This window comes from Serinus canaria, chromosome 5, assembly GCF_022539315.1.
Source record: "Serinus canaria isolate serCan28SL12 chromosome 5, serCan2020, whole genome shotgun sequence".
NCBI classification, from domain to species: domain Eukaryota; kingdom Metazoa; phylum Chordata; class Aves; order Passeriformes; family Fringillidae; genus Serinus; species Serinus canaria.
In genome coordinates, this window is record NC_066319.1 from 41,592,718 (window position 1) to 41,619,519 (window position 26,802).

General features: G+C 38.0%; 1 protein-coding gene across 5 annotated transcripts in view; it reads left to right on the forward strand.

The window, feature by feature from the left end:
* NRXN3 (neurexin 3) overlaps positions 1 to 26,802 on the forward strand; it is a 909,952-nt gene that overhangs the window by 664,856 nt on the left and 218,294 nt on the right. For all 5 annotated transcript variants that reach the window (XM_050975200.1, XM_050975204.1, XM_050975201.1 and 2 more), the window contains one exon: positions 1,986 to 2,167. In XM_050975200.1, the coding sequence (XP_050831157.1) occupies positions 1,986 to 2,167 (182 nt within the window). The remainder of the gene's footprint in view (positions 1 to 1,985; positions 2,168 to 26,802) is intronic.

Sequence of the window (26,802 nt, forward strand, 5' to 3'; positions counted from 1 at the left end):
GCTGACATGGTCTACCTGCAGCCAAATGACTCTTAGTGAGGCAATAAAGTAATCTGTCTTCATAAAGAGTGTGGAACTCACCTCCAAGCTTGTCTTTGCTGCTGAAAGGCCTGATAACCAGTACAAAGAAAAGGAAGGAAACTTGAAATTCAAGTGAGAGTAATTTTGGGAAGTGGGTTTTAATTTGTGAAACCATCAACAATGAGTAAATCTAATTTTGCTTGCCACATTGCTGTGCCTAGTTTTAGTCTGTAGTGCAAATACACACACAAGTTATAGAATAAACTGATAAACTGAAGGAGTGTACTTGTAGTGTTGTTTTAGGGAGGCTGTTATACATGAGCATGGGGAGAGGACATAGGTAATTCACTACCTGGTCATCTCCAGCTGTCTAGCCAGCTGGGGATGTGTTTAAACAGACAGACAAAACCTCTTTCTACACATCCTAAAATAGTCATACACCCTCTGTGTGGAGTTTAAAGCTGAATGCAGAGACTGAATCTGTAAAATTTATTCTTTCTCAAACTGAAATAGTGTCATGTTCACAGCTCCAGAATGCCAGAATGTACTCTTTTGGAAATTCAGAATTATGACTGAAATTTCCCATGTGACCCTGATTTTGGACACATTTGTCTGAATTTACTGAGGGCATGTTCTGCTGGATGTGCACAGGCCTGGAAGGGAAGAAGGAAACATGATTCATTATCACTCTGTCATTGAGTCAGCTGTTCACAAATAATTTCATTTTTAGGTGGCTGAGTTTTTGATGTCTGTTTTGGTAATATGTTCTGAGATGTCAAGAGGAAGCCTCTTTAGCAAGGGACAAGTATATCAATTATTTCTACTAATAGCATTTATTTGGAATTCAGGTCATAGAGAGCTTTAGTGAAGCTGCAGCTTTGTAGGCAAGTGTAGAAATTACCGTGATATGATCCTACCTGTTTCTGTATCTATCTACTTTTACTCTGTACAGGATTGTGTGATACATGTTGTAACCCTCAGTTGTAGTTTCACTCAGATGAGAAAATGTATCCAGTAATTGCCTGTGCTTTCTATACATGTTTTATCCTTATTGCAGTAGCAGAGGCTGGTTATTTTTGCTTACTATTCTATAACCATTGTAATAGTGCTCAGAAAAATGAGGTGCAGTAAGTGGCTGAAACATGGAGGAGTGTTGTTCCTGGCCTGCCTGTAGATTTGGACAGGACAGGAATTTTAGATCTATTTTTTAAGAAGCTTGGGGGCCAGTTTTATAACTGCTGAGTTATAAAACCGTTGAGTACGAGTCAGAATGTGAACTCCAAATGCTTTAGCTTCTCAGGTTCCTCGTCTGCAATAATAATTCCTCACTTGCATTTCTGCCTTCCTCAGCTCAGATGGCCCTCATGAATGTGGGAGGACAGTATTCAGCATGGGAGAAGTTGGGTGTTGTCCTTAAAAACAAGGGCAAGTTCCCAGGCTCAGCTGTGAGAAGACAAATGGTGCTGGAAATATGTGGACTAGATATCAAAAAATCTCATGAAATGTTGAGAAAAGAATAGTCTCCTACTATGTGTGAATATACTTTAGCTGAAGGCAAGTCCAACCTAAAGGAGAAATGTGAAATATTTCATTTGAATTGTCTTATAAGGTTGAATCCCATGTTTTTGAAACAGGAGTGGCTTGTGGTTTTCCCCCCTGTACAGCAGTGTCCTATCCAGCCTTGTCTGGGGTATTAGCACTAATGAAATCATTCACTCTTGATAGGCCATCTTGAAAAATTTTGATAAACTCTTCACTTATCTTTGTCTTAAATGCTGCATGGCTTTATTGAGGAACTAATGATGTACTTCATCAGGCCTGGCCAGCAGGACACATTGATTTCATCCCTGTAGCTAATGAAAGCTTGTGCTTGCTCAAGTTGTTCCTCTTGGAAGTCACAGGATTACCACCAGACTTGGCAAATAATTAACTAAGACACTTTTCTTTGGTTTTGTGTCTTGTAGCTGGTGCCACATATATCTTTGGGAAGAGTGGAGGTCTCATCCTGTACACCTGGCCAGCTAATGACAGACCAAGCACAAGGACAGACCGTCTTGCTGTGGGCTTCAGCACAACAGTGAAGGATGGCATTCTCGTCCGCATTGACAGCGCCCCTGGGCTCGGTGATTTTCTGCAGCTGCACATAGTGAGTACAGACAGGCCCATGTCTCTCCCAGACCTGGGTTTTAACTGGATATGTGTTTGAAGAAAGCTGTTACTCTAAAATACCATGTGTCATATTCTGTACTTTCTATGTCTTCAATTCTCAATTCCCACCTAAAGTAGTTCTTTAGGGTTTTGTAGAGCTGCTGAATGGGATGCACAGAGAATTAAATCTTGATCCTAAGTGTAATTGGGGAGGGAGGAAACAAACAAAACTCAAAAGCTTTATGTGATTCAATATTAGGATTTGTTCAAAAAGTGAAGAAACATTTTGCATCAGTGGTAATCTACTGATTCATATGCACACTTCTGAACACAGCTGAATTTCTGGTGAAGTATTAGTATTCTTGGAAGGCAAAGAGTAAAAGAGAATGATTGGTTGTTTGTTTTTTCCTCATGAAGAAAGTTAAGTGAGAACTGAACAGATCCTCAAGCTGATATAGCTGATGCTTGCTTTAGCAGGGCAGCTCAAAAGAATAAGAATTTTATGTTAGCGCAACATAGCTTTGCAAGAAAAGAATAGATTTTTGTGAGAGCTTGAGCAAAGGGGGTTTTAGGATGTTGAATTACTTGAAAAACTGAGAACACTAGGACTGGAAACATTCGGAGTTGGTTACTTTATGTGGTTCTTTGGGAGGAGAAGAGGCTGTTTGCTTTGTTTTCATCTGGCAAATAGCCAGAGGTTTACCAGAGGTTGAGCCTGGTCATGTTACTTGATGTTCAGATTATTTGCAATGTATTATGCATTAATTCATAGTGGAAGGGCAACTGGGCCCTTTGCAAATTTTGAAAGAGCTGGGGATATGTTGACATCTCATGGAACCTTGAAGATATAAGTAAACTGGAATGAATGCCGGGGCCAGAACAGACCTCATGCGAATGACAAAGGGCCTTAGTCTGCTGCTGGAGTTTGCCATATTCAGAATCATGTTGAAGCACGGGGTTTATTGCAGGGTGGTTCTAAAACAACCAGAAACAATGTTCTGGTGCTCACTGCCAGAATTTTAAGTAGTTTTTGTTTTTAATCCTGTTGTAAAATTCAGATTCATTGGAATGGGATGGATATGGCTTGAGCCATTAGACTGTCACCCATTCTGGTTTTTCTCTTTTGTGATAAATCCAAGTATTTTGTTTGTTTTGTGCTGGAATGAAAATGAGATCAAATCCTGGCATTTTTTTTAATATAAAACCAGGTTTTCTTCCTTTCTTAAAAACAAAAAAAAAGAACCCAAGAAGACTGTAAAAGTGAGCAGTGCTGAGCCCAATTGGTTGGAACTCTTACTCAAATTAAGCAAATGTGACTTGAGGTGTCTGAGCAAGGCAATGTATATTCTTCAGGTGTTACATTATAACATGTAAAATGCTATCAATTAACTGGAAAACAGTATTCTTGCATGTGAGGAGACGTGCAGAAATATGAATTTGTTAAGTATGAGATGGGATCATGTTGCTCTTGGATGACTAATGGAATGTTATAGGGAAGATGGAAGTCAGGCTCTTCTTTGTAGTAGTCAGTGGAAGGAAGAGGAGAAATGGTCACAAGTACCAACAACAGAAATTTAATTCTGCACTAAGATAAATACTTGCACAGTGACTCTTTCCAGCATTAATGATGAAGACACATATTTTTTTCTCTATATCTTGGACTCAAACCTTTCCCTACCTTTAATTGAACATTTTAATAACAGGGTTTTTTTTAATTATAAAAAATTTTGTTGAATAGACTGAAACAAAGAAATTAAACCTGAGACATAAGCATTCAATAAAAAAATAATAACAAAAGAAAATCATTGCTTTTTCTTTCCAATCAGTTTTGGAAAATAAAATAATGTAAATTTTCAGCTTCTTTTCCATATTTTTTTTAGAACTGCTCTCTATGGCATGGTGCTAGTTTCAGATTATTTCAGATATTTATATAAGAACTACTAATTGTGTTTGATATTATTGCTAAAAGTTCCATTGAATACTTCCTGTGTAGTTTGGCCAATTTTATCCCTGAAGCTGTTCCCTAGCAGTAAATATAGAACTAGTTCAGCTTTAATTTCTCTTGTTCTTTTGTGGTCAGGATGGATTAGGAGGATTTGCCAGTCATTCAGGAGGAGCAAAGGCATGCTGCTGTGCTCTTCTGGGTATGGTATTACTGATCATCATATATATAACTGACTCTACCTAACTGTTCAAATAAAGAATGTGGTCTCAGACTCATGCTGTGACATGCAATAGGAAAGTTGAAGAGGAACTTTTAAAGTGTTATTGACTTCTTGAATGTCTGTAAGACTTTGTTATCTCTGGCTTATAGTTCAAAGAAATAGAAGTGAGCTTACATCAGGATTATTTTGGGAAAAAAATGAATCTGAAGCTCAAGGTGCAACTTGAAATGACCGTTAAAATGCAAGACCATTTAGGATCTCTTAGCAAATTGCATGTGAACTTTTCATGAGACCAAGATCTTTTGTAAATGTCTGAAAACTACCACATGCTTGTGCTGTGATAATCAAAGACTTTGTCTATCTTCTTTTCTTCAAAACTGCCCATTAGGTCATTTTCAATTGTCTAGAAAAACAAGGCAGCATGGGTAAAATTTTAATAGAAATGTGTGATAAATAGATCTTAAAATCAGAGCTATGAGAACAGATTAAAGTGATAATAAAATAAACTTTGAAAACCTAACTACTTAGACCATAAAGCAAATTTCAAGAGAACGAGAGAGCACTAACGTAATTTATTTTAAATATATTTAGCATCTTGACTTTTTCGGGTGCAATTATATTTAACAATAAAAGTAATTATAAAAGTGACAGGGATTTTCCTGGGTTAATAAAAGATCCTGGGGACACTTCTTTTACAGGAGCCTTTTTAGATATTCCATTCACAGGCACTTTGGGGGGCTATTTACTGAGTGCTGACCTCCTCACATTCCCTGCATATTCTATTGGTGGTAACAGATGACAAAAGCCACCTGATGATCGTTTTCTAATGTGCATCACTAAACTAAAATCTAATCCAAAAGTAATGGTAATGGCTATGGTTTATCAAGATCTGAATATATTTTAAAGATTGTAAAAGTTGCTCATACTCTTCTAAGGAGAGTAGTAGTTAGCCTGCTATTTTAATATCATGTATGTTCTGGAGTGTCCATTGATCTCTTCTATTTGTAGATTGAAGTCAAAGAAGATATTTTATTTTGAAGTTGCATATTTACTTGTTTAATTTACAGCTGTTCTGTTAGAATTAATTTTTTAATTATGAGTCTTTCAGATATTGTGGAAATTTATTGACTAAGATGTCTGTTTTATATGACAAAAAATTACAGCCTCTGAAACTATTTTCTCTCCTGACTTACGGTGAAATATGAGGTGGCAGCCCTGCAGAAATGGATGGCACACCATCCAGATCGATGCTGCATATGAAGCATGAGGTGCTTGTGTGAAAAGACTGTAGCACAGAAGTGAGTGTTGCTAGAGCATCAGATCCCCCCTTATGATAGTTTTTTGTTTTTCTAAAAATTCATTCAAAGCACAAGTCCAAACTATACCAGAAAATTGTCTTCCACAATGGATACTTAAAAGACTGCATGTCTTGAGTTTTGGGTTCAATGCTTCTGTATGTTTATCCACTTTGCACCGCTACAGCTTATATTTTATGCTTCATCACATACAAAACATAGAGATGAAATGGGGAGAGAAATGGCTGCAAGTGATGATGGGTGTCATTCCTGTAGTAATTGGGGAGACAGAAATCCTTTATGTGTGCTGCTGGTTGAGTTCTTTCATTTAGTTCTGTGTGGTAAACTGCCACTGGATCTTCAGAATGGTTTTGAGAGGTTGTTTCAGTTTCTGAATTCCCCACATAAAGGAATTCAGTTTTGGGCAAAAATGTTAGTGATTTTAGAATGAGTTTTGCTTAAGTAGATCCAGGCTGGAGGGGATCCATCATTTAGCACTAGACTGCCACTGAAGGCTACAGAATCTGCTGTAGCCCATTCTGATTTTTAAGCAATAAGTGTAGCAAAAAGTAAGTTTTCTCTGAGTTAGAGAAGGCATTGCTAAATGAAAGTGAGTATAAATGGATGAAATAGATTTTTTTCTTTCAGTCATTTATTTTCTTTTCAGTTATATTGTGATTGGCCCAAGTCTGTGGATTTTAGACTTGTAAAACCAATTCTGGCTTCTCTCTCTGAAGTCTGCCTTCCAGACTGCAGTGGCACATTATCTGAGCAGATACAGAAGAAGCAGATGATTTAGAACCAGGAGAGGGATAGATGCAGGATTGTCCTTATCCTTACCAGAGAGTATATGATGAACTGAATAACTTAAGGGCTACTCTGAGATAATAAATGGAGGCAAAATACAATGGGAGTTTGTGTCTTACTTTTCTGAAACTAAAATCTCTTTGATGCAAGATATTTCAGCCTCTCCCAGGCTGAATACAGACTGAGCATTAACAGGCTTACATTTTTGTATCCAAGAAAGTAGAAAGAACAGGGTTTCCTTAAGACTAACCTGCATTATTTTGCAGGCAGTATGTCAGCAGAGGCTATAGAACATGAAAAAAAGTGAGTGATTTGCTTCAATATCCTTCCTTGTGTTTTGCTGTATTTTAGCTGCCTTTACTGGTGTTACAGTTACAGTTTTCTCTTAGGGTTATTCACCATGTTAGGCCACCTTTTTTATTCTTACCCTAAATTTGTTCAAATTTAATTTTTGTGAGCATAAATAATTTTATGTACCATGTCTTGACTGTGTTTACATTGATGTCTATTTGGAACAGTGTTTCTACTCTTGCCTTTCCAGGATTTCAAGCGGTGTGTAGTCCTTGAGGTTGATACAGATCTTGGAGAATACCAGAAGTGGTTAAACAGTTATCAGTTCCAAAGTGTTTAATGCCCATCATGCCTCATTTCCTTCATGGAACAGCAAAGAACTGTGTACATTTCTCCTAATCTAATTTATACAAATTATGAGCCCTTGCAGATTGGTATAGAACACATATTCAATCAAAGATGTTTTTATAGTGAGGCAATCAGTGGATCACCAAAAGGTGATATGTGACAAAGGCTTCTTTGTTGAAGCAAGAAATTATTTATAAAATGGCAAAGTGCAGGACACAACATCTTGTATAGCACATGTAGCTGAGGAGGTGAACAGCTAGTGAATGAGAGTGACTAGACTGCTTGCTGGTAAGGGGAGAGAGTTAGGTCGAGCTTTCAAGCAAAAGATTATATTGTCTAAATCCTTAGAAGGTCTAAAAGAACAAACTGTCTACAGACATTTTTTACTATGACAAATCTAGCAACCATCCTGAGGGAGTGCTCTGCAGGTCTCCTGTGATTATTGACATATAAAAACTGTCTGAATGTAGTTTTCTGCTAGGAACAAGTTCTATGGCAGACACTTCTGAATATACCATCTTTAATAGGTACCACCTGGGAATTAATGTGTGCTTGAAGTCTTGAAACCTTGACTGCTAATCTCCTAGGCAAGATGGAAAATGAGCCAAATGAGGGACTGGAAGAACTGTTTTGATTTAACGTTAGTGTACGAAGATTTGCTGGAGTCCCTCCTTCACATAACCATATATATCTTTTATAAACATTTGTTACTGTGGTTTGTCAGTTCTTGAAGGTCAGACTAACTAGTTAATGGATACCTTTAACTTATGTTGCATTCCATTTAAGGTAATTGGTATTGGCAAGAAAATCCTCATTTAAGATGTGACACATATGTACATAGACTGCAGTACCTTAAGAAGTGTCTTACCTCCCCTTGCTACAGTGGAGCAGATTTCTGCTTAGCTGTGTAGGCCAGATAGAGGGCTGGCACCACAACGATTGGGGTGGCAGTACTGTTCCCTAGCAGTAAGGAATAACTTGGGGAACTACAACCAGCATTAAGCTATTGCATGACAAATAACTTATGAGTGTCTACAGAGCACATCACAAGTGTTTACATCCTTTCTTATAATTATTTGTGTTATTAAGTGCAAGCTTTAAGTCACATCTTCCTCTTTCCTTAGAATCATAGTCATGTTCAGTTGAAGCTGTGATCTTAATGGCACTCCATTTCTTTATGTTGATCACAAGAATTGGGGATGGTAAAATTACCCTAAAAACTATTTTGTAAGTTAAAAGAAAAACCGTAATGAATTCAGAAGTCAGTGAATAGGCCATCAGTGCACTGGAATTTGGAAGGAAGCACAGCTGGAACAGCTAACCCAAATTGACCTGAGTGCCATTCCTTACCATAAGATAATGTGACTGGCAAAAATAAAAGGCAGGGGAAAAAAGGGTAAGAGGGGTTGTTGGTGGTTTATGACCTATGTCTTTCCAAATGAGTTTTGCATGTAGAGGCCCTGCTTACCAGGAAGTGGCTCAACATCTGCCTGTAAATGGGAAGCAGTATGGTTTTGCTTCACTTAGTAAACTGTCTTTATACCCATCCACAAGCTGTCTTACTTTTGCTTCTCCAATTTTCTTTGCATCCTTGTTCGGGAGGAGTAAGTGAATGAGCAGACTAGGGGGTACTCTGTTACAAGGCAGGGTCAAGCCATCCTGCATAGTCTTGACCTGGAAAAAGGCCTCTGTTCTTGACCATGTACTTTGGAAATAGTGAATGTATTATAGGCTGCCATAAGCAGATCATCTGCACAAAGAAATGGATTATAATGTAGCTGCTTGCCCATTGTATCAGGTTTGTAGGATAAAAAATCCCCATAGCAAATATATACAATTTCAGAATTGTTATTTTGCCTGAGAGAGGCTATATCTAAATGAGTTCCACATCTGAGATATGCACGTCACAGGGTTTTTTGCCAGCTGGTGTAAAACTGCCAAAGAGCCTGACTTTTTTTTTTTTTTTTTTGTGGAAGCATTCTATTTAAATACACAATGATCTTGTCCCAAAATGCTCTGTCTTTTCCTGTCCTTTCCTAAACTCTTTTGGTCTCTGAAGTCCCATGTGCTTGTGCACGCTGCATTTATCATTCCCTAGAGCACACAAGAATTAGTAAAGGAAAACTAATTTGAAGAAAGGAAATGGACTTTCAGTTTTCAAGCCAGCTTTAAAGCGTATTTTTGGTACTTCTTTCTTTATTTTTAGAAGGTGATTAATAATCCGTTTTTACTGTATTTTAACTAGTTCATATTGTGCATAGAAATTGCCCATTTATTGTTATCTCCTAACACTTGAGTGGGAGTCTCTGGTAGGAGGCCATGAGTTGAGACGAAATCTATGAACACGGGGGAGGTTTTCACCCTGGTGTGCCTGTTGGTGGCTGGCACCCCAGCCAGCTCTCTGTGCCCCAGCCAGCTCTCTCTTTTGGCTCCATTCCCTGCCCTGTGGCCACTGTGTTTTCCCTGCCCTGTACCCCAGGTGTTTGAAGGAGCGCTGAAGGCGGCGGTGCGGGAAATGGCGCGCTGCTGTCCTGTGGCTAAAGATGATGGATTTTACATCCCTAGCTGCATTCAGGCAGCCTGGAAGCTCGGTGCTTTGATACAGGGATTCATTAACTCCTCACTCAGTGACAGTTTGTGCATAGATCCTAGTGTTTTTGCAGCTGTCATTGAACATTGTGAAGCTGATTGTAGACATGGAAGAAAGAGTTGGTAGGGCAATGTTGGCACGAATTGTAAAATTGCTGATTAGACCATAGATTAGCCTGATTAGAGTCACCAATCTGAAAATAATTTGGGGAGTTTGGCTCTCAAATCTGTTGAATTCAGTGGGATAGCAGAGAGGGAAAATTTAGAATTAGAGGAGATGGAGGACACTCAGTGGGAAGTTCCATTTTAGTAACTTTCTGAAACCTGACTTAAAGATGAGGGCAACTAAATACTAAAACTTAAAAGATAGAGCTCAGCCGAGTCACAGAAGCATCTACTAAGATCATAGTGGTTTGGTATAGTGGGCAGCATTTTTTCAGAATACCCATCTCCCAGTTTTAGTGTTATACATCTGGCAAAGTCAGACACTAGTATTTCAGCCTAAGTGCAGAAATGAAAAAAAATATTCCTAATTAGAAGCAAATGAGATAGCTGACAAGAAAGATTCATCCTTAAAAATGCAGCCTCTGTTTAAAATACACTATGGAGCTTGAAACTTTCTTATTTTGTCCAGGTTTGTCTTAGGATTCATTGTGCTTCTGTGAATTGCTATTAGATGTTAAACAGTCAAATCTCAGAGTACCTCACAGTATCTATCTATCCAAACACCTTGCATGGCAATAAATGTTATGCTGTTGCTTGTTCTTGTATACTGTACAAACAGAGATTGTGGTTTGCTTGAAACTAATTTTACTGTCACTTTTGACTGTAGTGTTTAGGTAGAATATGTCATCTAGGGCTATAGAGTATATCATAATTTCAATAAAACCTGAGAGGAATTGCCTTTCCTGCTTTGCTGTACTTTCTCTCAGTATTTCAGAACTAATGATTGGGATTTTCAAATTTTGTTACACACTCTTGTCAGTGTGTGAATAAACAAAGAAATATTAGATTAGGGATACATTTTTAGATGCTGAAAAAAATTATATTCTGCTTCTTAGTATTTTTCTTTTAAATACTAAGTACAAAGGAATTGAAGTAATGTGAAGTTTTTTTCTGGCTGCGCCAAAAATATAAGGTCATCTCCAGTGAAATTTTTGGCTTGAAATAACCAAGACTCAAGTAAGATAAGTGTGAGGTTTTCAGTACTCATTCCAAAAGAGACTAAAATCTTTCATATTTGTACATTGTAACTATTGGCAATATTGATTTTTGCCTTTTATAAGAAGCTTTAAACATACGAGCTTGTTCAGACCAGCCCATCTTCTGTATGCTTGGATAAATTGCACTAATAGGTTCTAAAATAAATCTGTTTGCAATTAAAGCCTTTATCACCTTCTCTATGGCTGCATCAAAAAAAAGTAAAATAAAATTCTTGATCTCCATGTTAATGGATAGCAGCAGGGTACAATAATAATTCACCACACATTTAAGCATACTGAGTACTACTCAAAAGCAATTAAACAAGGGCAATTGTCAGTGTAATTTACCCCAGCTTGGTATCTCGTGTAACCTTCTCATCAAAGGTTAACAACTGTTTCATACTACATCAGCTATGGCAAAATGAATTGTTTCTCTATTAAGCCTCTAGGAAGAACATCCTAAACAGGACATATTATTGAATCTTATGAGGGGAAAAAATGTGAACTTGATCTAATCCAAGCAATATTACACATTGTTTGCTGTAGGACTTGAATTTTATAGGGTTTCAAAACTCAATGCAGGGAAGAGATAACTTGAGATCATTGATATGCAGCTGGCTGAGTTGAAAATCATCTGTTGTAGAGAACATGAAAGACTAGTCCTGCACACTTTTATATAGGAAATTATGGGCAATTTTGCCTTTTCCTATTCTATCAGGACACTGTAGAGTCACTTCTGAGGAGAAAATACACTGGAATTCGGCTAAAACTCTAGCAGTCAAATTCTTGTGAGTTTCTCTCACCAAAAGTTTCAAGAAACAAGTGTTTTGTGAAAACAGCTCCTTTTCAGAATCATTGTTCTAACAGTTATTATAATGCCTAAAACATACTTTTGCATGTAAGTTTAGAGCAGCTGTATAAACACAATCCATCACCATATCTCTTTAAAAGATAGTTTAAACATACTTATGAAATGAGAAAATTGAGGCTTTGGAGGTTAAATGATGTAACAGGTCTGTTGCCTCAGACCTGCAGCTGGCTGGCTCTGAATGTTCATCTTTTCTTTAATCAGAAGTCTTCAAAGTGCTCCCTTCTCCCAGCCCGAGAGGTTTAGTACCAGCAGCTGGGCAAAGGTTGTGCCCTGGGAAAGCTGCTGGTGCCCACACATCTGAGAACTGACTTTACAGCACCTGGTGTAAAATCCTGCGTGGTGTATTTGTTGCTGCTTGTTTTTCCTCTCTAAGTGTGCATGCAGCCTGAGCTTGCTTAGCTGGTGTGTTGTTGGGATCAAGGCAGAAGTGGTGTTATTTGTGCTAATAAGCTTCTCCCATTAGTTAACCTTTCAGTACATAAAGCATGATTGAACTGGAGGATTCCTGCTGGTTTCAAAGGCTTTTATGTTAAATACATGATACAGGCATTTTCTTCTTCCACCTCCTTATGTAAAAGTGGGATGAAGAAACTGTAAAGACTTCAACACTCTGAAAGCCAGTTGAAGTAAAGCTTATATAGTGTGAATATTTTCTTAAATATCTTGGCATAGCTTTTTTTCTGCTACATTTAAATTCTTGGTGCTTTGTTTAAACAATTTGGAGCCTACAGAAAAAGACTGCCTTGTATAACTGTTATAATTTGGGAAAGTGCAAAGCATCAGCTGAGCATATTTTTACCCATACCTGATAATCAAGTATATTACTAGCTTTGACTGTCCAAATTTACTTTCAGTGCACACAGGCCTTGTTTTAGTTTATTCTTTAATCTTGTCAATTACTGATGTTAAGAGTGCAATTTCTGGAAGGTGTGTAATAGCGTTCATTAAGTATGAAAAAAGAAAAGTATCTTATACTGACTCAGGCTTCCTTTTCTATCCTATCATGTCTCTTTTAATATGTTATTTTTAGAAAATCTCATCTGAAATCCAGTACCATGTACAGGATTTCAGGTTTGGGCCGTTTAACCTTTTTAGTATGATAATGCTCAGCCTTAAAGAGATGGTGGGATTAATCAGTTCTGTAGGGAACTATGTTCATACTTCGCTGTTTAACTAGCAATAGAAATAGATCCACTCACTTTGCAGGTCTTTGGGTGCATTGCTAAGCATTTCTTACAAATGTTCTTGCCATCAGTAGGTTGTCCTTTCATAGATGTATGTTGTATCCCAAACATATTCAGAGAGACTGTATTCAGTGAACAATGATCTTTTGCTTAGTACAGACTTTCAGGAGCAGCCACAGGATTTGCATTGTATCATGAGCTGGGCAACATTAATGTACCAGAAGATACTTAAGCTATCAGACTAGGAGACTGACAAGGGGAAGTAGGGGTTCCCGTTGGGTGTGATTTTCTGTGTGGTGCTTTACTGATGTACAGAAGCCTGTGTGTAAGTTTATACTCTGCAGCATCCATCATTCCAGGGATCACTGCTGAGACTTGCTTTTTTTACCCTTACAGTTTTGGGAAGGTTTGACAAGATGAATTTAGTCCATTGTTCTGTTACAATGAAAGGATTCTACTATAATGTGTTAAAATCTAACTGTATTAATTCTGTCCAGTTGTGTGAATTTTCTTTTTGTATTACTTATTTTAAAAACTTGTAAGTCTTTTAATTTACAGATCTTCTTTGGGTTTTTTTAATGCAAAAATTTACTTCCTACTGTTGTGCACCATATTCTTGTCTTCTCTTGTCTGTTTCTGTGAAGGGAAGGAGGTTGTGTTTTCTCATTTATATTTCCTTAAAACTTAACTTTTGGGGAGCCCAATTAACTATAGTCCTGTCACAATTATTGCTGTTAACTACCTAATTTTTTTCTAAGGAAATTAACTCAGTTTTTACTGGAATCTGTAGATAAAAAGGTATATACTTCCAACTATTTTACATGTTAGAAAATTATTTTGCTCGAAACAGAATTAAAAATCTTCATTAATTTTTATTTTGATCAAAATTTTTCCTGTGTTCCCTTTCTGATGGGAAAAATCTGTTTGTTTTGGGGGCTTTACATCTACATGAGGTTTCTGGGGTTGCAGGGTATGTGTTTTGATTTAGGAGCACATAACAGGGAAAGGACTATCTCGATTATCAAGTCCAGTCCTCTATCCTCATATCTGTACTGTTGCATCCTCTTTTCTGGCTGTATCAGATCTACCTCATCTCTTCTGGTTTTCTGGCTTTGCTATTTCTATTGAAATGCTGTTCTAAAATGGATGTTTTTCCTAAGATTTTAACTTATTTTAATGACCATATGTATTCATACAGTATTGTATGAATACTGAATGAGTACATATATATATTCATTCAGACTAACCTTCATTGGTTTTGTGCCAATGTTGCCCTTCAGCTCCTCTCTGGTTTTTGATGTTTACCTGTCAGTGGCATTCACAGAGGATTGCATTGCCTGTGCTTTGTGTCAGCAGCTCCCCACCAACCCCCCTGGCTATCTCTGTATTATAATGGGTCACAAAGAAGATATCCCAGGACTAATGCAAATTCAAATGTTCGAGTCCACAAGCTGCTGCTCCAGGCAGGTTTCACTGCTTTTGCACCTGAATGTTCAGCTGTGTTTGGGAGGATTTATTCCTGCAGCTGCAGCTAGACCCAAGTTGGGTCCTTGCAAACCATCCAGGGTGTCTTTGGTGCTGAGTTTGGTTGGCTGTGTAGACACAGCTGGGTGCATCTGCTCACAGATGTGATCCAATCACATCTGATCCAAAATTCTTTTACACCAGTGGTAGGATTGTTTTAAAAGGATATGTTCTCAACCAAAACCTTTCAGTTCCCTCCCAGTGTGCTGGTATTCATCATAACATCATTGCTTATTACATGTAACTATTTTCCTAGAATTTATTTTTTCAGCTTTCAGTGACAGCTGGTATTAAATGATAATGCTGGGTTAGAAGGCAGAGGGGCTGTTCTCTGGTTTCCTGTTGTCAGTCTAGGAAAAAAAAGTATTTTGACATATTAGACGGCATGTTGACTCAGTTTATAAAACCTTTATCTGAGAGATCATCATGTGATATGTAGTCAGCAGCCTTGCAATGATTCCCAAGATGGCTATTAATGGGCTTGTGAACTTGTGAATAGAGAGTGGTAAATCTGGCCTTTGAGATAATTGAAAAGACATCACTTGTAATGTGAGCAGTGGCACTGAAGGATGATTGCTGGTCTTTAGGGACAGAGGTAATACATTGGTGCATGCAATTTTGAGGCAAGGCACCCAATATTGATTTACTTTGGCTGTGTCTTAAAATCCCTTGATGAAGTTACACAATGTATTTCCTGCTTGCCCTACTCCTATCCCCCTCCTCTCAGCAGAGCTCTTTGTTAGCAAGCTTATTTATTTCCTTAATGAAAAACTTAGATTACAAAACTGGGTGTGAAAAGAGGCTAGGAATAGAGGAGACTTATAGAGGCATAAGGAAGGAGTATTTTGTCTTTAAAAATGCAAAAAATAGGCAAAACTGGGAATATGAGCTGCTTTGCCCTCCTCATTTAGGTATGGCATAGTGCTTTCAGTACTGTTCTATGCATAACACCTTCCCTTACTCTGACACACATAATAAAGACCAAAGTGATTATAATCCAGTAGATTTCTCAATATTGCTGCTATGAGATGTACATGTTTCCTGATTCTTGTTTCTTTCTTCTTTGAATTTCATCTTCAATGAAAGTAGCAAATCGTAATTTTAAACAACTTTTAAATCTGTCAAGGTTGGGGAAAACTTTTTTTTTTTTTTTTTGCCATAGAGAAATTGTGAGAATAAAACCCCTTCATGAGCATTCATAGGATTCACAGAATCATAGATTATCCTGAGCTGGAGGGGATGCACAAAGATCATAATTTTCCACTCCTGGCCCTGCACAGGACAACCCTAAGAATAATGCCATGATCCTGAGAGCATTGTGCAGTGTAGTGTTTGGTTCCTGATGAATCTTACCCAGTGCTTGCTGAAAGAAATTCCTGATTTGGAACTACCTGTGAAGGTGGTGCGTAACAGTCACAGGATAGTTTCTGGTTCTTTGAACATGAAAGAAGAAAATTAGTTAGCTTATTACAGAAGCTTTTTTGCCTTCCCATTTGCACTTCTGTGTCAAAAGCCACCCTTTTCCTGGGAGAATGAGATTCACTGCCTCTTTTCCAAAACTGCTGATACAATAAGTGGTTTTGAGGTTTGGGGGTCACTCATATCACCTGGGCAAGGCAAAGTTCAGAGAATACATTTGAGCTAGTTAAAGAGCTCAAAGCTTTAGCTGCTCAGTATTGTTCAGTACTTTTTAAGAAGTCATTAAAAATTAATCTTGATGTGTTTTTTTTTTTTTTTTACTCAAGTACAACTAGAACTATTCTTTTTTTCTTCTTGCCTATTAGAGTAGGTGATAAGTTCCTGAAACCAGGCAAATATAGGGCAGACTGAGTTCATCTGCAGGGCTGTGCTCTCTGGTGAGATTGTTGCATTGTGTCTTTTGTCAGGTGTGAGGGTTTAGTGACATTCACTCTGTTTACTTGAAGTATCTTTTTGACAAATGGAAGAGTAGAAGGGAGAAAATTGCTCTTGTTACTTGCTTAAAATGAAGACAAATAAAAATTGCTTCTTCCATAGTTTGGGAGTCTTGGTTTGTCTTGCCTGGACTAAAGAGCCTGTGGTCCACATCACTACCAAACTGCTCTATCTCAGGTGTATAAATTAGGTACAGAGATGACAGGGGCATCTAAAAATTATAGCATAAGTGGGCAGATAGTTGCAAAAGTAAATCTGCTTCAAATTTGGTGTATCCACAGATGAGAATGTGCCTTGTTAAAATACTACTGGGAGGAACAAGAGAGGGTGTTTTGCACCTATCTGAATTTTTATATCACATATGTAAAACCATGTATTGGGTGTAAATGTGGGCAAGGTGGAAGCTGCAGGGTGGCTTTTGTGGGATGAGACGAAGCTATGCCCCATGCTGGATTCTTTTGGCTTCCAAATGGACCCATTGCAGGGCACAGCTGAGCCCATCAGCCAAGCCAGAGTCACCTGAGGAAGCACATTCAGGAAAGGGAGATAAACATCAGAGGTGATACCAAGGTGAGAGGAGGAGAAGTGCTCTATGACACAGCAGATAGATAATCTGCTGTAGCCTGTGGAAGACCCCATGCTGGAACAGATGGATATTCCAAAAAAAATGAATGGTCTATGGAGAGTCCACTCTGGAGCAGAGCAAAAGTGTAAGAAAGAAGCAGCAGCAGAGAGAACTGCTGTGTACTGACAGTAACACACCCCATGCATTTTTGTTGCCTCACTGAGGGGACTGTGTGTGGCCAGAGGTATTTACAAAGGCAGGGGACTGGAATCTGCAGTGAAGGAGTCAAGCAGAGCCTGGGAAAAGGGGGTGGAGAGGTGTTTTCCTTCTGTTTTAATTTGGTCTTTTTGTTTCCTGCTAACCCAACCAGTAAATAAATAAATATACATTAACTAGTAGTAAATTAATTTCCCTCAGCTGCATCTGTTTTTTCCCCAAGAGTAATCAGAAAGTGATTGCCATGTGTTTATCTTAAACCATGAGCCTTCTTGTTCCTAGTCTTCAGCAGAAGGGAGAACAAACTAGGAAGGAAAGTGAGCAAGCAGCTGGGTGAGAATTTGGCTGCCAGCAGGTCTAGCCACTGCCACTACAAAGCATTAGGGGGCAGTTTTGAGCAAATGGGAGACTAAAATTTCTTCAATTCTTTTGTTGGTAAACCTGAATCTGCTTCATATGGAATGGCAGCATTTGATCCTAGAGTGCTTTAAATCTAAAAAGTCAAAATAGGTGAAGGTGTCTGCCAAAAGAGTAAATTTAGGCTTCAGGATGTCATCACTGCATCTGATGCTGTCCAGGTTTGTGCTGCTTCTTATGATTTGTGCCTCCTGCCTCCCTTCCACGTCAGAGCTTTTACCAGAGTATGGATGGTGTGCTTGGAAATGTGTTATAAGTGCTGACTCAGAGATTGTAGAAAATTTGGAAGAAGCCATGGAATTTAACTATAGTCATTTAGAAGTTGAAAGTAGCACCCTCACAGGATCTTGAATTAATTTTCAAAGTCTAAAAGGACTACTGCTTGAAGGTAAAAGGGTGCTTTATTGTGATAATATAAACAACTCAGTTGTCTAATTTTTTTGTAAGTGCTTTGATTATTTTTGGTAGAAACAGATTATTCTTTTGAGAGTTTTCACTGAGATCAGTATTAGATCTGAAGGTTTGTAATGGTAGTGTCTTTCTAAAAACTCTGCTTGTTTTGTTGAATTTCTCTGTTACTTATGTCCTCTCTGTTTGACTGATAGAAGTATCTAAACTTGTAAAGACCATCATGAAGAAGCAGATCCTTTCAGTCTGTATGTGTGCCAACTTATTGTCAGTTTCTGCCCCCACATTTGGAGTGCTGGGGGATTCCTTCAGGCTTTGGAAGCTTGTTGAAGGGTTGCCAAACTGAGGGAAAAGTATGATTCAGTATAGATGAAGGGAGTACAGTCTTCAAAATATGGGAGTGAGGCAACAGTGATGGTCCATTTAGAAGGATGAAATGGACATTTCTCAAAGATCCCCTAAGAACTTGCAAGTTAATGTCTAAAATGGTCCAGGACTTCCTGAATCTTTATGTGAAGAAGAGGGACAAAGGCCATCAGGGAAGTATTTGCAAGCAATAATTTATTCAAAGTGGGAGGTAAGATAAAAAGAGATATAAGATTAGTACAATGGTGGGGTATCTTCTGTAAAATGTCTGTCAACTTTTGCCTTGGAAAATGTTCTGTCTTCACTGAACAACCAAGCAGTGGAATTACCTGAGGGTGAGTTATCTCCTGAGGATAAAAGCTGAACTTTAAGACATTAAGTATTACTAAATTTTGTTCTGCAGATCTCTGATGCAAAAAGGAATAGAAAACTTTCTGAAGCAGAAGGCATAGTAGTGCACATTCAATAGAGTTTGGTTTTTTTTAGGTAGGTTGAAGTTATTTTTAATGACCTTAGAGGGGAGGAATACAATGTCGTTTTGTCAGTTCAAGATAATTTTTTGTACTGATTTGTTGTGAAGTGGCAGTATGTGATATTACATAAGAAACTTATAATCATTCAAGTTAGAAGTTAGAATTGGTCTATGATGATGCAAACCATAACACAAGGAAAGCATACTTAAGTTTTGAAAAATGGCAATGGAAAAATACCCTGCATCTAGCAGTAATGAAGAATCCCAGAGAAGGAAAAGACCAAGGTAATCATAATTTCCTCCTAAGATGGATTCTGTGTTGCTTTTCCTAAGTCTTTTCCCCTTACTCCACAGTTAACCAATGATGATGATTTTAGCACTTCATATAAGTGATGATTCCACAACTGAGTAGGCTTTCATCTTTAACGTGGCAATAAAATCTTAATATAAATTGTTGAAAAGGCATGTTTCTATTAACGCTTCTTAATTAAACATTTTTCTTCAATGATAGATTTATTTTGCAAGGGAAATAAATTTCATGTATGTGAGGACAATTAATAGAAACTCTGCTCTCATTTTCTGAAGATAATTTTCCCTGCTAAGATTCTGATATCTTTCAACATTGTCTATGTTCAAAATTACCTGTCTGTTGCAAACTCCTGGTAGGTTCTTTATAACATAGGATGCATATATTATTTGACTGATATATTTACTTTAAAACAGCTGTTGCTGTGATTTTTCTTTATGAAAATGCAAACCTACATTAAAATCTTCTGTGTCTCATGGTTCAGTGCTTCATTACCAGCAACACTCAGTGACTCAGATGCAAGGCCAGAGTCCACTGCAGTGCAATGGTCAGGAAGCTTCTGGAGGTGTGAAGTAGCTTTTTCTTCTGTCTTTGATCACTTTGAATTTCTCCTTAGAAGTCTTTTGTCTGAAAATGTGTTTCATGTTTTCCTCCTTTGCTTGTGGGGACTAATCATACAACCAGAGTGATACAGTTGCTAAGAGATGTCATCAGCCCTAAAGCACTGGCTTATAAATACTTCTGGATATGGGGAAAGAGAATAGTGGACCAACTGATTAATAATTGATAGCCTTCATTAATGGCTTCAGCTTTTCTAATTAACCTTCTGTTTCATCTGAAACATGTCTACATTTTCAGGTCAAGAACTCAAGGTGGGCTACACTGAACTGTCAAAATGAAATATGAAGCGATGGGCTGGAACCCCAGAACAGGTTACACGTGGTACTGGGAGACTGAGACAAGTTCTGTTTAAAATTCACTGTTACACTCCAACTTCATTACATACACTTCTATTATAACTGCTTTTTGGATCAGTTCACCTGTAGTGTTACAGCAGGTGGGTAAGTGATAGAAGGGAGAATGTTTATTCATCTTGGAATCCTTTGTGGAAGAGCCTTGTATGTGCCACGAGAGGTGCTGGAATGCTTACATAGTGCACCAGCCTTTCAGCGAGCCCCTGTGTCCAGCCCTGTGCAGAGAATGCACAGAGTAACCTTCTGCCTCACTGTTACATTTTGTTCTTCTGCTGAGTATTCTCAAAACATACATGACTATTTTCTATGTAATTTTAATACTGCAAGCTTTTAGAGAGTGATTCTTGTTCCTGCCCAGTACCCAGGCACTCACAGAGTAGAGGTAGAGGAGTACCAGATCGACTGTCAACTTGGGTTGTTGCTTACTAGGTGCCATTGAAAATGAGGACAAAAGAACTAATAATTGCTGTGCCATCCTTTGTTTACTCTTACTGGGCTATTTTTGTATTTGTTTAAAAGCAATCCTTGTTGTTATATTTTATAATACCGTTATAAATAAATGTCTGGGTTTTTTCAAAGATAAAACTTCATTAAATGGGTTTCAGGAAAACATACTTCAACATGTCAGCTCTGTAGCAATAATAAGGAAATAGAAGAAAACAATGCAACAATAAAGGGGACATATAAGGAAACATGCATGAGGAAATAGTCACAAGTAACTGAAACAAATTCACCCCAGGAAAATGATGTGAATTCACTGTAATTATCACTCTCAAATTCAATGTAAACTGAGTGTGACCAAAGCAGAGTGACCCAAGTATAGTTTAATGGGAAATAGTTGATGCTTCAATAGTCTAAATGAAGAGCTGATTCAGGCACCATTCAGAAAGAAAGGCTGGTTGGAACTATTGACATTTCTGCTTCTCTCTGCAATTATAAGAAACATTATTGCCGCGTCTTGGAAAATTATTAAAATAATTGCCATCCCTTTGTTCTCCTCCTTTGACAGCAATCACTGGGTTCCTGCTTCCTTCTGTGTCTTGACGTGTTATGCTTTGAATCTTTTTTTGCCAGAGAAAAAGCTGGTCTCAGCATAATTGGGCCATTTCCCTGTCACAGTAGTTTCCTTTTGAATCTTGTAACTCTGCACGGGTTGTAGTGAGGTCAATCATATTCAGTCAAATGGCTGAGCAGATAAAAACTGTGCAAGAACAAAGTACCTGCTGTCCATTCAGGCTGGAGATAAAATGTGAAAGGACAGTTGGGTGAAGGGGTGCCTTTGCTAGCTTTGGCAAACTTTACCTACTTAGGACTCGCACTTACCTGGATTTGTCCTGTAAAGAGAAAATTAAGTGACCTTGTGACATACAAGTATGCAATCATTATCGTAATATCATGCATGATGATTCCCTGATGGTCATTTCAAAATTTAGCATCTCTCTATACTCATTTGCTGTCACAGGCAAGTATCTGTATATATTTATGCAACATCATGGCCTGGTACCACCTTGCAATATCATACGAGTTGTTGCAACATCATCATGTGAAACCATCTCAGATTGATGTGGGGCCATGACCCAGCACAGTGGTTATTGATTCAACATTCAGGTTTTGGGCTCATACCTGCTGTGCTGTTGCCATCTTTATTGACTCAGGAGCATGAGACAAGGTCATTCTTTGAGACTACAGAACACTGCTGAGACCCACCTTCTTTGCATATTGATGCAATGCTACTATCTGTTGTTGTAGGCTAGTTTGTCTCTTTGTGGGGATTATCAAATGTTTGGAGCAAAGTTTCCTCTTGCTTGTAAATTATAAGACATTGTAGATTGATTTTATTTTGATTGGATAAAGTTAATTTTCTTGCTAGAACCAGGTACAGTGCTGTGTTTTGGGTTCAGTGTAACAATAGCATTGATAATTCACTGATGTTTTAGTTGCTGTGCAGTGCTTACCTTAAGACAAGGACTTTTCAGTGTCTCATGCTCTGCCAGAAGGGAGGTGCACAAAAAGCAAGAAGGGAGCACAGGCAGGACAGCTGACCAGAAATGCCTGAAGGGATATTCCAAGAAACTCACACCCAATATTTTAACTGGGGGGACAATCCCTGCTGGGGTCAGGCTGGGCATTAGTCACTGGGTGGTGAGCAATGGTAATGTGCATCTCTAGTCATTTTGGGGGGGTTATTCCTCTCTCTTTTTGTTATCTCCCTTTTTGTTACAGTTACAATTTTTTTTATATATATTGCCTATTTCAGCTCTGAAGCTGTTTTATTTGAACCCACAGATTTTGCTGCTTTCCAGTTCTCTTCCCAATCCCACTGAGGTGGGGTGGCTAAAAGTGAGTGAGGGTCTGCATAGTACTTGACTGCTTGCTGGGGTTAAACCACAACAGTAATGCTTTGGTATTGTTATGTACAGATGTTAAAAGGTTATAAGCTCACCAGTGCTCAAGTGAGTCAAGACTTCGGCTGCTGACAGTGTATCTTCATCTCTGCTGTCACCACCAAGTCACATAGATATATTGGAAGGTCATTATTAGAAACAGAAGTCTTAAAGTCAAGAGTGTCCATGGGTTTGGGACAAATTTATTCTCCTTAGCAAATTGTACATTGATAAACTGTTTTAAAAATTTTTGTTAGCACCCGGTGGTATTACATATTTTCACAGAGTTCCTGTAGTTTTAAGTGAAATTGAATGCTCAGTATTTCTGCATGCTCAGTATATTTTTAATTTGGATGCTCAGTATTTCTGCCAGTCATAACCTGGGGCCTATAGCTGGCAAGTAAAAATGAATAGTAAAACAATTCTGTTTCTCTGTTTTAAGTATCTGACCACGCAAATACTCTTCTCTTGTGTGTGTAGTACTTCCTTGGCTTTGACTAAAACAAACAAATGACTCAGAAAGCTGAGATTCTACCATGGAACATCTCCAGGTCACAGCACGACTAGAATATTAATTGGAACTGCACTTCCTTTTGCTACTTGAACACAACATACTAACTGGTGGGAATAATATTGTTTTTGTTGTAGGTATAATGTCCTAAAGGTCAAAGCAGGATTTGTATGTTGGCAATAACTTTTATTTGACCACCTAGCAGATGAATGTCTGTAAGCTTCTGGGGAAATGAGGTTTTCTTCTGAAAGCTGTAGTAAAGTAACATTTTTCTCCCTTTGGGACATGTAGAAAGGGCTAATATTTCCCTAAAACCTTATTTTCCGAGCTGGACAGTGTATTGGTCTGCTGAAAGATGTTACCTCACTCAATAAAGCCTCCCAAGGTTGTTCATGTTGTGAGCAATCACTTAAAGTAAGTTAAGAGAAATTATTGGATCAGTTTCTCACAAACATTTTTTTAAAGTATGAAAATCTTGTGGTTTGGGAAATTTTGGGGGCTGTTCCTGACTCCAAAGAGGGAATGGTATGAAGAGACAGATATTCTTTTGAGGCTAATACTTCATGAAGCAAACAACATAAGGCAGACAGATAGTACTGGTGACTTCAGTGTAAACATTTTCATTTTTGCAATGGTAATAGCTTGAAAGAAGTTATTTTAATGGGAAATGTCAAGCACCTATAGTAGGAAGAAGCCTGCTCTGTAATGGTTTTAATGTAGTAGAAGTATCTGTTATTCAACTTACCCCTCACTCGGGCTTTGAGTAGTGCTCATTAATGTAGTGTTCATTCAGAGGTTGCTTGGTAATATTGTTTTAGATAATATGATCTTGCAGAAGCATATGTCAAACACTGGATTATGCTATCAAAAAAGTCAGGCAACCTGAACAGCATGATGACAAAAATGCAGGGGATATTTCTTTATGTTGCTAATTAGTACTGGTACAAAAAGGGCAGGGAAGTGGCAATGAGTAGTTAAAGGAGCCTCTCACAGCTGTGTGCTCTCACATGGCCTGAAGCTGGTTGAATACTTTTGAAACAAATGCTGCTCAGTTATTCCTTGAGGTTGAGTAATTATTCTTCTCAATAACAATAATTTCAATATCTGGAAATTGGTTGAATTTCTTTTTTTCTCCTCTTACAATTTTAATTTACTCACTTCATTTGTTGGCTGTTGCCTTATGCAAGTTTGTGCCCCTTGATCTCCTGGGGACTACAGAGAAAAATATCTGCATATCCCAGTTCACATTGTTAATAAATGAATAAAGCTATTTGGAAGCCTACCAGAAATCCCTGTTAGAAGTACATAAATAGAATTAGTGAATAGGCCACAAGCAAGCACCTCAGCCAAGAAACAATGACTAACTTTGATTGGAGTTCACTGGGGTGGCATAATTGTCTGTAAAACCATATATGTATCATGTTACCACATAAGTTTAATGGTCCTGTTATAGATGCCTTTAGCAGAATTTGGACCGCTTTGCACCGAATGCTACAATTCAGTATATGGTTAATGTTTTATTAATTCACTATTTGAGTTTGCCCTCAAAGCATAATGTTTTAACTTGTCTATGTTGGCTTGGTTGCATGCATGCATGCAACATAGAAACTTCCAGGACTGATGGCTTATGTAGGAGGACATAAAATGGTTTAGGTAAAGAATACCTCAGCTGTGTTTGAGAAAGCCATCCTATAATGTCAGGAGGCAAAATTGGATAGTGTGAAGGTTTTTTCCTGACCTTTTTCCCCCTGTAGGGAAAGCACTATGGACATTGTAATACTGCATACAAGTGTGAAGTCTAACTGTAGTTGTAACCAGACTATTTAATGCTATATATATTGCTTCCATTTAGTAGTTCAACCTTTCATTCAAAGCATCATCTGTTTGAGCATAATGGCAAACAATTTTGAGGGAAAATATATTTTCAGTTCTTCTTAAAGGGATTAATGATAAAGACACTTAGAGCTATTGATTTACTTGAGTTATTTTATGGATAGGAAGGTGAAGTTTCTTACTGTGATCTTATGTCAGCTCCAGTGTGTTTCCATTTTGTCTTATGGTGTGAGGACAACTGAACTGGACATTCAAAATTCAAAAAGCAATTTCTGTTGGTAACTCTGATGGATTTTTGGTGGTGCAGATACTATCTGCAAGGAACCAAAAGGAAATCATTCTTCCACCTAAACATGTTTCAAAAGGCTTAAGCATTATGTATCCCCTAGTACATAATTCACCTGAGATCAATGGACTTAGTTACTTTAATAAGGAAGAACGTGTAAACCCCAGCTGAGGCTTTTAGACTAATGCTTTTGAAGAGTGAGTGTGTGTATGTTCAGGATGTTTGGGCAAGGTAGGGGATGAGCCTATCTATCTGAGCCTGCAGATGGGGTGAAAGGTATATTTTCAATAGAAGGGAAAATGCTTTTATGTAAACTGTTCCAGATTCCTGCTTTCAATTCAAACTTGTAGCTTCAAAATCTTGCAAGTGGGCTTTCTGATTGTGAATTTCTTTAGAGGAGTTCATGCAAAATAGCCCATTGGGTATTAGAGGTGAGAGAAGAATGAAGCAGTGAGGGAAGTTTTCCTGTGTAAGAGTAACTGAAACTAAAGTAAAAAAAATATCATCTGTATTTTGAAGAGATAGAAAATGAAGGAAAAAAAAGAGAGAAAGAAAGCATGGACAATTCCTCCATGGTACCATTATGCATTTCTATGCAGATCTGAAAAGAGAAATTTACAGTAATTGATATAGCTTTTAATGAGCTAAACCAATGCATGGAGAATTATCACCAAAGTGGCAGATGCTAAACACCACACCTTTAAAGTCTTGGATATATATATATATAATTTTTTCCCCCTACTGTTACTAGCATCTTACCACCTTTCTTTCCTGATTGGGTTTTGCAATAAAAATCTTCTGGTAACAAAAAACTAGCTGGGAGGTAGAATCTGAATTCACATGGTTTTCAGGCAGATTTGAGCCTGTAGTTGGTTATAACAATACAGTGAAATGGACTTTCCATCTTTCAGCTGAAGTTTATGGCAAAGCTGTCTGGGAACTAACTCACTCTCAGCACCCTCTCAAAAAAAAAATGAAACCCCAGAAATTCCCTTTATACCCCCAAAAGAGTATATCCATGCTATTTCCAGAACTAGCCCTGGTGATGATATATGATAGAATCTCATGTTCTTCCTTTTTGCATTCAATCTTGAAGATATCTGTTTCTTTGGTGCTTTGAGACTGTGCTGCTTTTACACAGGACATATAGACAGGAGCTTTGTGACAGATTTTCAAAGAAACATGACCTGTCATTTTATGCCCTTTGTGGCATCTCCACCTGCCTTAGTGATCATCCTATTCTCCAATAAACAGTGTGACTGCCAGTTATAGAAGAAACATTCAGGAGTTATTTTTAAGGCAGCTACTGCTGGCAGTCATGCTATGATCTCAAAGTGAGCAAATAGATTTAAGCCTAGAAGGCTTTCCAGCCATCATTAAAGTCTGCATGCTGTGCATGAGCTGCTTCCAACAGATGAGCAGGACTTTAAGTCTGTTCTGCTGCAGTGATGCCTTTAGCCACATCCCTTGGCTGACAATTCTGTAATGATGCATTTCCTTCTAGAGAACATGGGATACCCATAATAAAGGGAAATTCCATGTGTTCATTACATTGTTCTGTAGGCACCTAGTGGTGGTTTTGCTGATTTCTGCCTTGATGGCAGTTTGAATTACATCCCTGGTATTTTTTGTCTACAACAAATGTCTCATCTCTTTTCATGGTATTTCTTCAGCCTCTCTTTTTTCAGTGGTATGCCTCAATGG